This window comes from Coregonus clupeaformis, chromosome 17, assembly GCF_020615455.1.
Source record: "Coregonus clupeaformis isolate EN_2021a chromosome 17, ASM2061545v1, whole genome shotgun sequence".
Lineage (NCBI taxonomy): Eukaryota > Metazoa > Chordata > Actinopteri > Salmoniformes > Salmonidae > Coregonus > Coregonus clupeaformis.
Window position 1 is genome coordinate 3,975,464 of NC_059208.1, and position 12,093 is coordinate 3,987,556.

The 12,093-nt window shown below is 43.2% G+C and overlaps 1 protein-coding gene across 2 annotated transcripts in view; it reads left to right on the forward strand.

Annotated features, from left to right (window-relative positions):
- The window catches only part of LOC121585979 (translocon-associated protein subunit beta-like), a 14,110-nt gene continuing 2,017 nt past the window's right edge, over window positions 1–12,093 (forward strand). Inside the window, exons 1-5 of one of the 2 annotated variants that reach the window (XM_041902354.1) lie at window positions 1–76; window positions 989–1,146; window positions 1,584–1,682; window positions 1,821–1,929; window positions 2,503–2,580. In XM_041902354.1, coding sequence (XP_041758288.1) covers window positions 989–1,146; window positions 1,584–1,682; window positions 1,821–1,929; window positions 2,503–2,580 — 444 coding nt within the window. In that variant the 5' untranslated portion in view covers window positions 1–76. Of the gene's footprint in view, window positions 102–988; window positions 1,147–1,583; window positions 1,683–1,820; window positions 1,930–2,502; window positions 2,581–12,093 lie in introns of both variants that reach the window. The other variant, XM_045226054.1, reaches the window with a different exon arrangement.

A 12,093-nucleotide genomic window follows, 5' to 3' on the forward strand; every position in this document is an offset into this window, starting at 1 on the left:
CCGCTGATAAACCCCACTGAAGAAGGAGAAGAAGAAGACAGTTCCTTGCTGATTGGTGACATGAAAGGACAAGAAGGTAAGACTCTGCTTTATCAATTGTGGTATGTAGCGTTTTATGTGTTTTACCTTCTGATAGTATCAAACAGACTGAAGAAATCACGCGTTTTAAAAGCTTGTCAAATTTTCAAGTATTATTTTTAAATCTACAATTTGCAAGTTGGCTACAATCTCGACTGTCAGTCGTCAATCCAGTTTTTAGCCAAGTACACGTAAGCGTAAGCTTGGCGTGCTAATTGCTTGCTAGCTAATGTTAGCTAGCTACTGTATCTAACTGCTAACTGGCATCTTCTCGTAATGTTAATTTTTTTCAGACTGGTTAACATTGTTTGGCAAAATGGTTGACCATGTCTTTTTATAGTCAATTCAAGCTAGCTAACTATAATCTTTTATTTTAACATCTGGTTTTAGTTAATGTAGTTACTGTAGCCAGCTACCTACAGGTAGCTAGCCAGGCTAGCACATAAATCCCGTAGCGCCTAGTTCAAAGTTGACAGCATGTACACGTATGTTTTCTTTGAGTGAGTTTGCTCTATTTTGAATCAAGGTTGTGGTAGATTGGCCAAAAATCTATATTAACATCACTAGCTAACTTTAAGTAGCTCTGTTGAATTATCCAATACTACCATGTTTAGAACGTTATGGTTTTGACATGAGTGGATCAAATATTGGCAGTCGCTTTGGCCAAGAAAATAATGTTATCGTCACATAGCTAGTTAGCACTTCGTGTTTGCTTATGATACAAAGTGAATGAGTTTGTTGACAATATTTAGAAATATTACGTTAGGAATATACAGTACCAATTTTTCTTAATATTTATAATTTTGTCATGGATCAAAAATGCATTGAAAAAACTGAAATACACACGCAACTTTTTCACTGTGTAATGCCACTTGAGTTTGTATTGACAACTTTTCCTACTCTATTGCAGATGAGGGCCCTGTACGTGTTTGCTCTACTGGCTCTACTGGGTCTGGGGACAGGAGAGGAGGGGGCTCATCTGTTGGCTTCCAAGTCCCTATTGAACCGTTATGCTGTTGAGGGCCATGACCTCACACTGCAGTACAACATCTACAACGTTGGAACCAGGTATTTTACAACACCACCCATCTCTCCCTAGCCTATGTCAAATGGTACCTGATACTACGCTGGTCTTGAATGGCTTCCTATTCTTCAAAAGCAATGATCTGAAATTATTGATACGACACTGCATTGATTATGGTGGAAACCATCCATTCTAGTTCCAGTCATTGTTTGTGAAGAAAAGGAAACTTAACATTTTCATTGAAACCCAGCCTCAGAGGGGCGTTGTTGGAAGCCCCACAGAGCGTCTGCTAAATGACTAAAATGTAAATGTAAATTATGAAAAAAGTACATTGTGTGTTAAGCTGTGCCAAGACAAGGCATTGAATGTCAGTCAGTGTGCTGAAAATGAATCTATTGGTTGAGTCCCAATTCTGTACCCTTATCCCGACGTGTGCGGTTTCTCAATCCGCCTTAACTCATTCTCAATCTCCACTTCACAGTGCTGCCCTAGAGGTCGAGCTGTCCGACGACTCCTTCCCACCTGAGGATTTCGGCATCGTCTCCGGGATGCTGAACGTGAAATGGGACAGGATCGCCCCGTATCCTTTAAAGCCATAATCCTAAAATGTGTTAAAGCCCATGGCTCCTAAGCATCAATCTTTTACAACGAAGCCCACATTGAACCCTGAAGTCTTATCAGTTTCTCCAGTTGTTGTTTGTACCTTAACTTTCCCCAGTGCCAGCAATGTCTCTCATACTGTGGTACTGCGCCCCCTGAAGGCCGGATACTTCAACTTCACCTCTGCTTCCGTCAGCTACCTGGCTCAGGAGGGAGGACAAGTTGTGGTAAGGGAGAAGATAATCATCTATGGAGAGCAGGGCCTGGATTCATAAAGCGTAGGAATACTGATCCAGGATTTGTTTTTCCCCTTTTACTTCATAATGAATAAGATTGCGTGGACAGCGTGGACTTTATCCTAGATCAGCACTGCTACTCTGAGATGCTTTATAAATATGGGCCCAAATACTTTGTGTTTGCTTAAGCAGTGGCATGTGGTCAGGGTTTGAACTTTTTGTGCTTTTGTATTGGTTCCATTGCAACAGGCATGCTCCATCAAGCAGCTGAAGTATTTGAACTCAGGTCTGATGCAGACTCACTCTATTCTCTGCTGCTTTCTCCAGCCTGGAATTTTTCCTCTGCTACATTAATGTGCAGAATGTAGCCGAACAATCACTGGCTTACTATTAGGCTGGTGTTGATTTCCTGATTAAATTGTTTTTATGCACTTACACACTTCCTGTTATTGGTTTCAAATCATTGGAAACTCCCTCTAGTCAATTGAACTAGAGACTGATGCAGAGTATTGATGTTCATGACCTTTTGAGGAAATTATACCTCCTTATGTTTTCTTCCTGCAGGTTGGCTACACCAGCGCCCCCGGACAGGGTGGGATCTTGGCTCAGAGGGAGTTTGACAGGCGTTTTTCCCCCCACTATGTAAGTCATTCATCCTTTCAAAGCATTGGCATGGTTATAATAGACTTCGCTCAAAGACCTCTTATAGGAGTGCTTGGTTATATAATATATATATATATATATATATATATATATATATATATATATTACCAGTCAAAAGTTTGGACACACGTACTTATTCAAGTGTTTTTCTTTATTTTTACTATTTTTTACATTGTAGAATAATAGTGAAGACATCAAAACTATGAAAGAACACATGGAATCATGTAGTAACCAAAAAAAGCCACCCTTTTCCTTGATGACAGCTTTGATCCTTTGCTATGAGACTCGAAATTGAGCTCAGGTGCATCCTGTTTCCATTGATCATCCTTGATGTTTCTACAACTTGATTGGAGTCCACCTGTGGTAAATTTAGTTGATTGGACATGATTTGGAAAGGCACACACCTGTCTATATAAGGTCCCGCAGTTGACCGTGCATGTCAGAGCAAAAACCAAGCCATGAGGTCGAAGAAATTGCCCGTAGAGCTCCGACACAGGATTTTGTCGAGGCACAGACCTGGGCATTGAAGGTCCCCAAGAACACAGTGGCCTCCATTCTTAAATGGAAGATGTTTGGAACCACTAAGACTCTTCCTAGAGCTGGCCGCCCAGCCAAACTGAGCAATCGGGGGAGAATGGCCTTGGTCAGGGGGGTTACCAAGAACGCGATGGTCACTCTGACAGACCTCCAAAGTTCCTCTGTGGAGATGGTTGTCCTTCTGGAATGTTCTCCCATCTCTGCAGCACTCCACCAATCAGGTACACTGCTCAAAAAAAATAAAGGGAACACTAAAATAATACATCCTAGATCTGAATGAATGAAATAATCTTAAATACTTTTTTCTTTACATAGTTGAATGTGCTGACAACAAAATCACACAAATTATCAATGGAAATCAAATTTGTCAACCCATGGAGGTCTGGATTTGGAGTCACCCTCAAAATTAAAGTGGAAAACCACACTACAGGCTGATCCAACTTTGATGTAATGTCCTTAAAACAAGTCAAAATGAGGCTCAGTAGTGTGTGTGTGGCCTCCACGTGCCTGTATGACCTCCCTACAACGCCTGGGCATGCTCCTGATGAGGTGGCGGATGGTCTCCTGAGGGATCTCCTCCCAGACCTGGACTAAAGCATCCGCCAACTCCTGGACAGTCTGTGGTGCAACGTGGCGTTGGTGGATGGAGCGAGACATGATGTCCCAGCATATGGTCTCACAAGGGGTCTGAGGATCTCATCTCGGTACCTAATGGCAGTCAGGCTACCTCTGGCAAGCACATGGAGGGCTGTGCGGCCCCCCAAAGAAATGCCACCCCACACCATGACTGACCCACCGTCAAACCGGTCATGCTGGAGGATGTTGCAGGCAGCAGAACGTTCTCCACGGCGTCTCCAGACTCTGTCACGTCTGTCACATGTGCTCAGTGTGAACCTGCTTTCATCTGTGAAGAGCACAGGGCGCCAGTGGCGAATTTGCCAATCTTGGTGTTCTCTGGCAAATGCCAAACGTCCTGCACGGTGTTGTCTGTAAGCACAACCCCCACCTGTGGACGTCGGGCCCTCATACACCCCTCATGGAGTCTGTTTCTGACCGTTTGAGCAGACACATGCACATTTGGGGCCTGCTGGAGGTCATTTTGCAGGGCTCTGGCAGTGCTCCTCCTGCTCCTTCTTGCATAAAGGCGGAGGTAGCAGTCCTGCTGCTGGGTTGTTGCCCTCCTACGGCCTCCTCCACGTCTCCTGATGTACTGGCCTGTCTCCTGGTAGCGCCTCCATGCTCTGGACACTACGCTGACAGACACAGCAAACCAAACCTTGCCACAGCTCGCATTGATGTGCCATCCTGGATGAGCTGCACTACCTGAGCCACTTGTGTGGGTTGTAGACTCTGTCTCATGCTACCACTAGAGTGAAAGCACCGCCAGCATTCAAAAGTGACCAAAACATCAGCCAGGAAGCATAGGAACTGAGAAGTGGTCTGTGGTCACCACCTGAAAAACCAGTCCTTTATTGGGGGTGTCTTGCTAATTGCCTATAATTTCTACCTGTTGTCCATTTGCACAACAGCAGATGAAATGTATTGTCAATCAGTGTTGCTTCCTAAGTGGACAGTTGGATTTCACAGAAGTGTGATTGACTTGGAGTTACATTGTGTTGTTTAAGTGTTCCCTTAATTTTTTTTAGCAGTGTATTTATGGTAGAATGGCCAGATGGAAGCCACTCCTCAGTAAAAGGCACGACAGCCCACTTGGAGTTTGCCAAAAGGCACCTAAAGGACTCTCAGACCATGAGAAACAAGGTTCTCTGGTCTGATGAAACCAAGATTGAACTCTTTGGCCTGAATGCCAAGCGTCTCGTCTGGAGGAAACCTGGCACCATCCCTATGGTGAAGCAATGGCGGTGGCAGCATCATGCTTTAGGGATGTTTTTCAGAGGCAGGGACTGGGAGACTAGGCAGGATCGAGGGAAAGATGAACGGAGCAAAGTACAAAGAGATCCTTGATGAAAACGTGCTCCAGAGTACTCAGGACCTCAGACTGGGGCAAAGGTTCACCTTCCAACAGGACAACGACCCTAAGCACACAGCCAAGACAACGCAGGAGTGGCTTCGGGACAAGTCTCTGAATGTCTTTGAATGGCCCAGCCAGAGCCCGGACTTGAACCCGATCGAACATCTCTGGAGAGACCTGAAAATAGCTGTGCAGCAACGCTCACCATTCAACCTGACAGAGCTTGAGAGGATCTGCAGAGAAGAATGGGAGAAACTCCCCAAATACAGGTGTGTCAAGCTTTTAGCGTCATACCCAAGAAGACTTAGCTGTAATCGCTACCAAAGGTGCTTCAACAAAGTACTGAGTAAAGGGTCTGAATACTTAAGTAAATGTGATATTTCAGTTTATTTTTAATAAATTAGCAAAAATGTCTAGACCTGTTTGTGCTTTGTCATTATGGGGTATTGTGTGTAGATTGAGAGGGGGGAAACAATTTAATCAATTTTAGAATAAGGCTGTAACGTAACAATGCGGAGAAAGTCAAGTGGTCTGAATACTTTCCGAAGGCACTGTATATGGACAAAGTTTAACTTGATGCCCTTCGGGCTGATTTCCTGGACCCAGATTAAGCTTACTGATAGTCAATGTTCCCACATTTTTTTAGGCACTGAGCAAATTTCAAGTCTGCTGAGCTCAAACTTGAACATTGTGAAAATTATGTGCAACTTCCAATGCGCGTTTACTGTGAACACTGAGGCTTTACCCGCTTTCAGTAAAAGTTTCAGAAGGGGGTCAAGTAGGCTACTGTGGCTATTTAACCATAATGTAGGCCTACCATCAACAACAATGGAGAAAATGCATCCCATAACAGTTTAACATTGAAATAGCGGTTCTATCATTCAGCCTACAGTAGCAGCCAATGTGTGGTGTTCAATGTAGGCCTAAATTCCATGAGACTTTTGAAAAAAAAACTTGCAGGGCTTGACATTAACTTGTTTATCCACTTGTCCTTCAGTGAATGTGACTGAATGTTTTTGTGGTGTTTGATGCAAGAAATCACTTTACAAAATAAAATGCATTGTTATTCCCATACCATTATTACAGAGAATCAGACACATTATGATACCCTCTACCTATTGGCTACTTAGGTTATTCAAGTCTGTCTCAAAATACAACACTGCCCCTTTTAAGTAAATAAAAGCTCTTTACCCAACTCTCTTTTCAACGATGTCTAGAAATATACACGTTTTGTGCTCTTTTTAGGAAGCAAACACTCCCCCATTGCTGACTATACATTTTATTTTATTTAACCAGGTAAGCCAGTTGAGAACAAGTTCTCATTTACAACTGCGACCTGGCCAAGATAAAGCAAAGCAGTGCGATAAAAAACAACAACAACACAGAGTTACATATGGGGTAAACAAAACAAAGTCAAAAACACAATAGAAAATCTATATACAGTGTGTGCAAATGTAGTAAGTTATGGAGGTAAGGCAATATAGGCCATAGTGCAAAATAATTACAATTTAGGATTAACACTGGAGTGATAGATGTGCAGAAGATGATGTGCAAATAGAGATACTGGGGTGCAAATTAGCAAAATAAATAACAATATGGGGATGAGGTAGTTGGGTGGGCTAATTACAGATGGGCTGTGTACAGGTGCAGTGATCGGTAAGCTGCTCTGACAACTGATGCTTAAAGTTAGTGAGGGAGATAAGTGTCTCCAGCTTCAGAGATTTTAGCAGTTCGTTCCAGTCATTGGCAGCAGAGAACTGGAAGGAATGGCGGCCGAAGGAGGTGAGGCGGCAGGTAGCTTAGTGGGTAAGAGCGTTGTGCCAGTAACCGAAAGGTCGCTGGTTCTAATCCCCGAGCCGACTAGGTGAAAAATCTGTCGATGTGCCCTTAAGCAAGGCACTTAACCCTAATTGCTCCTGTAAGTCGCTCTGGATAAGAGCGTCTGCTAAATGACTAAAATGTAATGTAAAATGTGTTTGTCAGTGAGATATACCTGCTGGAGCGCATACTAGGGGTGGGTGTTGTTATGGTGACCAATGAGCTAAGCAGTGATTTATAGCGTGGAACCCTGTATTATCAACCCACTCTCCTCCAAGTGCTTCTCATAAGAAGTGAAGGTGGTGTCGGACGTGTGGCACACTCAGCTCTCCCCCTGTCCAGGGTGTCCGGCCTCCTCATGCTCAGGTTCTTGTGCCTCCTCCTGAACATTTCCCACCACCTCTTCACCAGTGGTGGGATTGTTTCCCCTGGGTGCCGAAACCTAGAATATAATATATAATTGTCCATCCAGGATGAAAATGTTTGTTTTGGCGTCACCATACACATCCACATTTACATCACACACATTGAGAACAGTCAGTCCACCAATCTACATACATACATACAGTGGGGAGAACAAGTATTTGATACACTGCCGATTTTGCAGGTTTTCCTACTTACAAAGCATGTAGAGGTCTGTAATTTTTATCATAGGTACACTTCAACTGTGAGAGACGGAATCTAAAACAAAAATCCAGAAAATCACATTGTATGATTTTTAAGTAATTCATTTGCATTTTATTGCATGACATAAGTATTTGATACATCAGAAAAGCAGAACTTAATATTTGGTACAGAAACCTTTGTTTGCAATTACAGAGATCATACTATTCCTGTAGGTCTTGACCAGGTTTGCACACACTGCAGCAGGGATTTTGGCCCACTCCTCCATACAGACCTTCTCCAGATTTCGGGGCTGTCGCTGGGCAATACGGACTATCAGCTCCCTCCAAAGATTTTCTATTGGGTTCAGGTCTGGAGACTGGCTAGGCCACTCCAGGACCTTGAGATGCTTCTTACGGAGCCACTCTTTAGTTGCCCTGGCTGTGTGTTTCAGGTCGTTGTCATTCTGGAAGACCCAGACACAACCCATCTTCAATGCTCTTACTGAGGGAAGGAGGTTGTTGGCCAAGATCTCGCGATACATGGCCCCATCCATCCTCCCCTCAATACGGTGCAGTCGTTCTGTCCCCTTTGCAGAAAAGCATCCCCAAAGAATGATGTTTCCACCTCCATGCTTCACGGTTGGGATGGTGTTCTTGGGGTTGTACTCATCCTCCTTCTTCCTCCAAACACGGCGAGTGGAGTTTAGACCAATAAGCTATATTTTTGTCTCATCAGACCACATGACCTTCTCCCATTCCTCCTCTGGATCATCCAGATGGTCATTGGCAAACTTCAGACGGGCCTGGACATGCGCTGGCTTGAGCAGGGGGACCTTGCGTGCGCTGCAGGATTTTAATTCATGACGGCGTAGTGTGTTACTAATGGATTTCTTTGAGACTGTGGTCCCAGCTCTCTTCAGGTCATTGACCAGGTCCTGCTGTGTAGTTCTGGGCTGATCCCTCACCTTCCTCATGATCATTGATGCCCCACGAGGTGAGATCTTGCATGGAGCCCCAGACCGAGGGTGATTGACCGTCATCTTGAACTTTTTCCATTTTCTAATAATTGCGCCAACAGTTGTTGCCTTCTCACCAAGCTGTTTGCCTATTGTCCTGTAGCCCATCCCAGCCTTGTGCAGGTCTACAATTTTATCCCTGATGTCCTTACACAGCTCTCTGGTCTTGGCCATTGTGGAGAGGTTGGAGTCTGTTTGAGTGTGTGGACAGGTGTCTTTTATACAGGTAACGAGTTCAAACAGGTGCAGTTAATACAGGTAATGAGTGGAGAACAGGAGGGCTTCTTAAAGAAAAACTAACAGGTCTGTGAGAGCCGGACTTCTTACTGGTTGGTAGGTGATCAAATACTTATGTCATGCAATAAAATGCAAATTAATTACTTAAAAATCATACAATGTGATTTTCAGGATTTTTGTTTTAGATTCCGTCTCTCACAGTTGAAGTGTACATATGATAAATATTACAGACCTCTACATGCTTTGTAAGTAGGAAAACCTGCAAAATCGGCAGTGTATCAAATACTTGTTCTCCCCACTGTAAATACATAGAACACCAAATACCTGCGTATTTTGTCGGAGTATTTCATCAGCCTCTGTCTGGTGAAGGGGAACCCATGGCTGGCGCAGTAGATACAGTACTGCACCAGAGAATTTTCATCCTCTGGTGCAAGCAATGTGGGTGGTCCACTGCGACAACCATGGGTCACCCCGCCGCTCAGCCTGTCCGCCAGAGTCTGCCAAGGTACACCATGCACCTTGGTAGATAAGAAAATAAAACAGTTACTAGCAGATATAATTCACATACACATGGTAATCTCCTAAAAACAAAAGATGCCTAACCTTGGCAGCCTGGCGGATAGCCATCCCTGCCCCGCAGTCCTCCATGGCATGGAACATGTCCACCTCACTCCACTACTTCCTCTTGACTTTCTCCATGCTGTGGTGTTAATACAAGTAGCTAAATAACTTGGCATACTATACACATTTTAGAAAGATAACTCAATCTGAATATGTATAAACATTTACATTTCAAAGCTAAGGCATTGAAAGGTGATGAAAGTTTTCACAATAACTGAAAGTGTACCCATGTTTTTTGTTTGATGTTATCTGTAATGAAAATTAGTGTCCCAATTAGTTTAATATCGATGCATACATTGTAAAATTTGACTAAATACTGCCTCTATGTAGCTGTTGTAAGATGAAACATAGCCAACAGTGATAGGTGTCAAAAAGTTCATGGTTCAAAGTTCCAAATGCATTTTTGTAGATTGTGCAAAACGTATCCGTCAAAGGACTCCAATTTTGATACGGTAAAGCTTGACAACATTCAGCTGTTTTCGTGATATGTATTATCTAACGCTTACAATTTCTTTCCTTTTTGCTGTCTTAGCAGTTCTATCAACATTTAGCAACTAAGCTAGCAACATTAGAAAATCCGTTAGCTATATTTCAGAGGTAAAAAGTTGGATATTAAATGATGTGTGGTCTGTCGCGCAGTCGAATTTTACAATATGCAGCGTGTTCCACAAAATGTGTGTGTGTGTGTGTATGTATATATATATATATATCTTTTTTGAAAACACTCAAAACCTAACTTAACTTACATAAATTGCACTGAAAATCGGTGGTCAGCTAGCTAGAAGGGTGTCGTTAGTCGCAAAACTTACCGTTATTTTCCAGTCCATTTAAATGTTGAGCTCGAGGTGATTTAGTCCTCCAACCGCTAGAGTGTCCGAAGTTAGTGGGTGTCCGATGTTGGGGGGAAATTAGCTACATGACCTGGAGCCAGTGGGTTTGGCGACGAATGAGGGCCAGCCAACGAGAGCGTACAGGTCACAATGGTGGGTAGTATATGGGGCTTTGGTGACAAAACGGATGGCACTGTGATTTTGCTGAGAAGAGTGTTGGAGGCTATTTTGTAAATGATATCGCCAAAGTCAAGGATCGGTAGGATAGTCAGTTTTACGAGGGCATGTTTGGCAGCATGAGTGAAGGAGGCTTTGTTGCAAAATAGGAAACCGATTCTAGATTTAACTTTGGATTGGAGATTCTTAATGTGAGTCTGGAAGGAGAGTTTACAGTCTAACCAGACACCTAGATATTTGTAGTTGTCCACATATTCTAAGTCAGACCCGGCAAATGATCTAAAACTGGGCTAATAACTCACTAACTAACAAAGGATATGAACAAATGTGTACATGTGGCTACAAAATTAATGTTTATATTTGTAGCTACTTTTTAAGTAAAATCCTTGGAGTCAACTTGTGTAATACGTTAGGAGATTTTATTGCCTTTATTTCGCTTGTCACATTATTATGAAGTGTACGGTAGTCCCCAGTCAGGGGTCACGTGGTGTTTGTTTACAAGCACACAAAGACGAGAGACGGGAGCCTTGTGAGTCACTTACTGTTGTGCAGCATGCGGCCAGGTGATCTAATTACAGTATGGAATTAACAACTAAATGTTTGCCGGATAGATATCTTATAACTTAACTGTCTAGAATGTGCTAAATGCTCTGCAGTTGTGCATTTGGTTTGCTAATTTAGTAGCTACAGTAGGGGAAAAAAGTATTTAGTCAGCCACCAATTGTGCAAGTTCTCCCACTTAAAAAGATGAGAGAGGCCTGTAATTTTCATCATAGGTACACGTCAACTATGACAGACAAAATGAGAAAAAGAAATCCAGAAAATCCCATTGTAGGATTTTTAATGAATTTATTTGCAAATTATGGTGGAAAATAAGTATTTGGTCAATAACAAAAGTTTCTCAATACTTTGTTATATACCCTTTGTTGGCAATGACACAGGTCAAATGTTTTCTGTAAGTCTTCACAAGGTTTTCACACACTGTTGCTGGTATTTTGGCCCATTCCTCCATGCAGATCTCCTCTAGAGCAGTGATGTTTTGGGGCTGTCGCTGGGCAACACGGACTTTCAACTCTCTCCAAAGATTTTCTATGGGGTTGAGATCTGGAGACTGGCTAGGCCACTCCAGGACCTTGAAATGCTTCTTACGAAGCCACTCCTTCGTTGCCCGGCGGTGTGTTTGGGATCATTGTCATGCTGAAAGACCCAGCCACGTTTGATCTTCAATGCCCTTGCTGATGGAAGGAGGTTTTCACTCAAAATCTCACGATACATGGCCCCATTCATTCTTTCCTTTACACGGATCAGTCGTCCTGGTCCCTTTGCAGAAAAACAGCCCCAAAGCATGATGTTTCCACCCCCATGCTTCACAGTAGGTATGGTGTTCTTTGGATGCAACTCAGCATTCTTTGTCCTCCAAACACGACGAGTTGAGTTTTTACCAAAAAGTTCTATTTTGGTTTCATCTGACCATATGACATTCTCCCAATCCTCTTCTGGATCATCCAAATGCACTCTAGCAAACTTCAGACGGGCCTGGACATGTACTGGCTTAAGCAGGGGGACACGTCTTGCACTGCAGGATTTGAGTCCCTGGTGGCGTAGTGTGTTACTGATGGTAGGCTTTGTTACTTTGGTCCCAGCTCTCTGCAGGTCATTCACTAGGTCCCCCCGTGTGG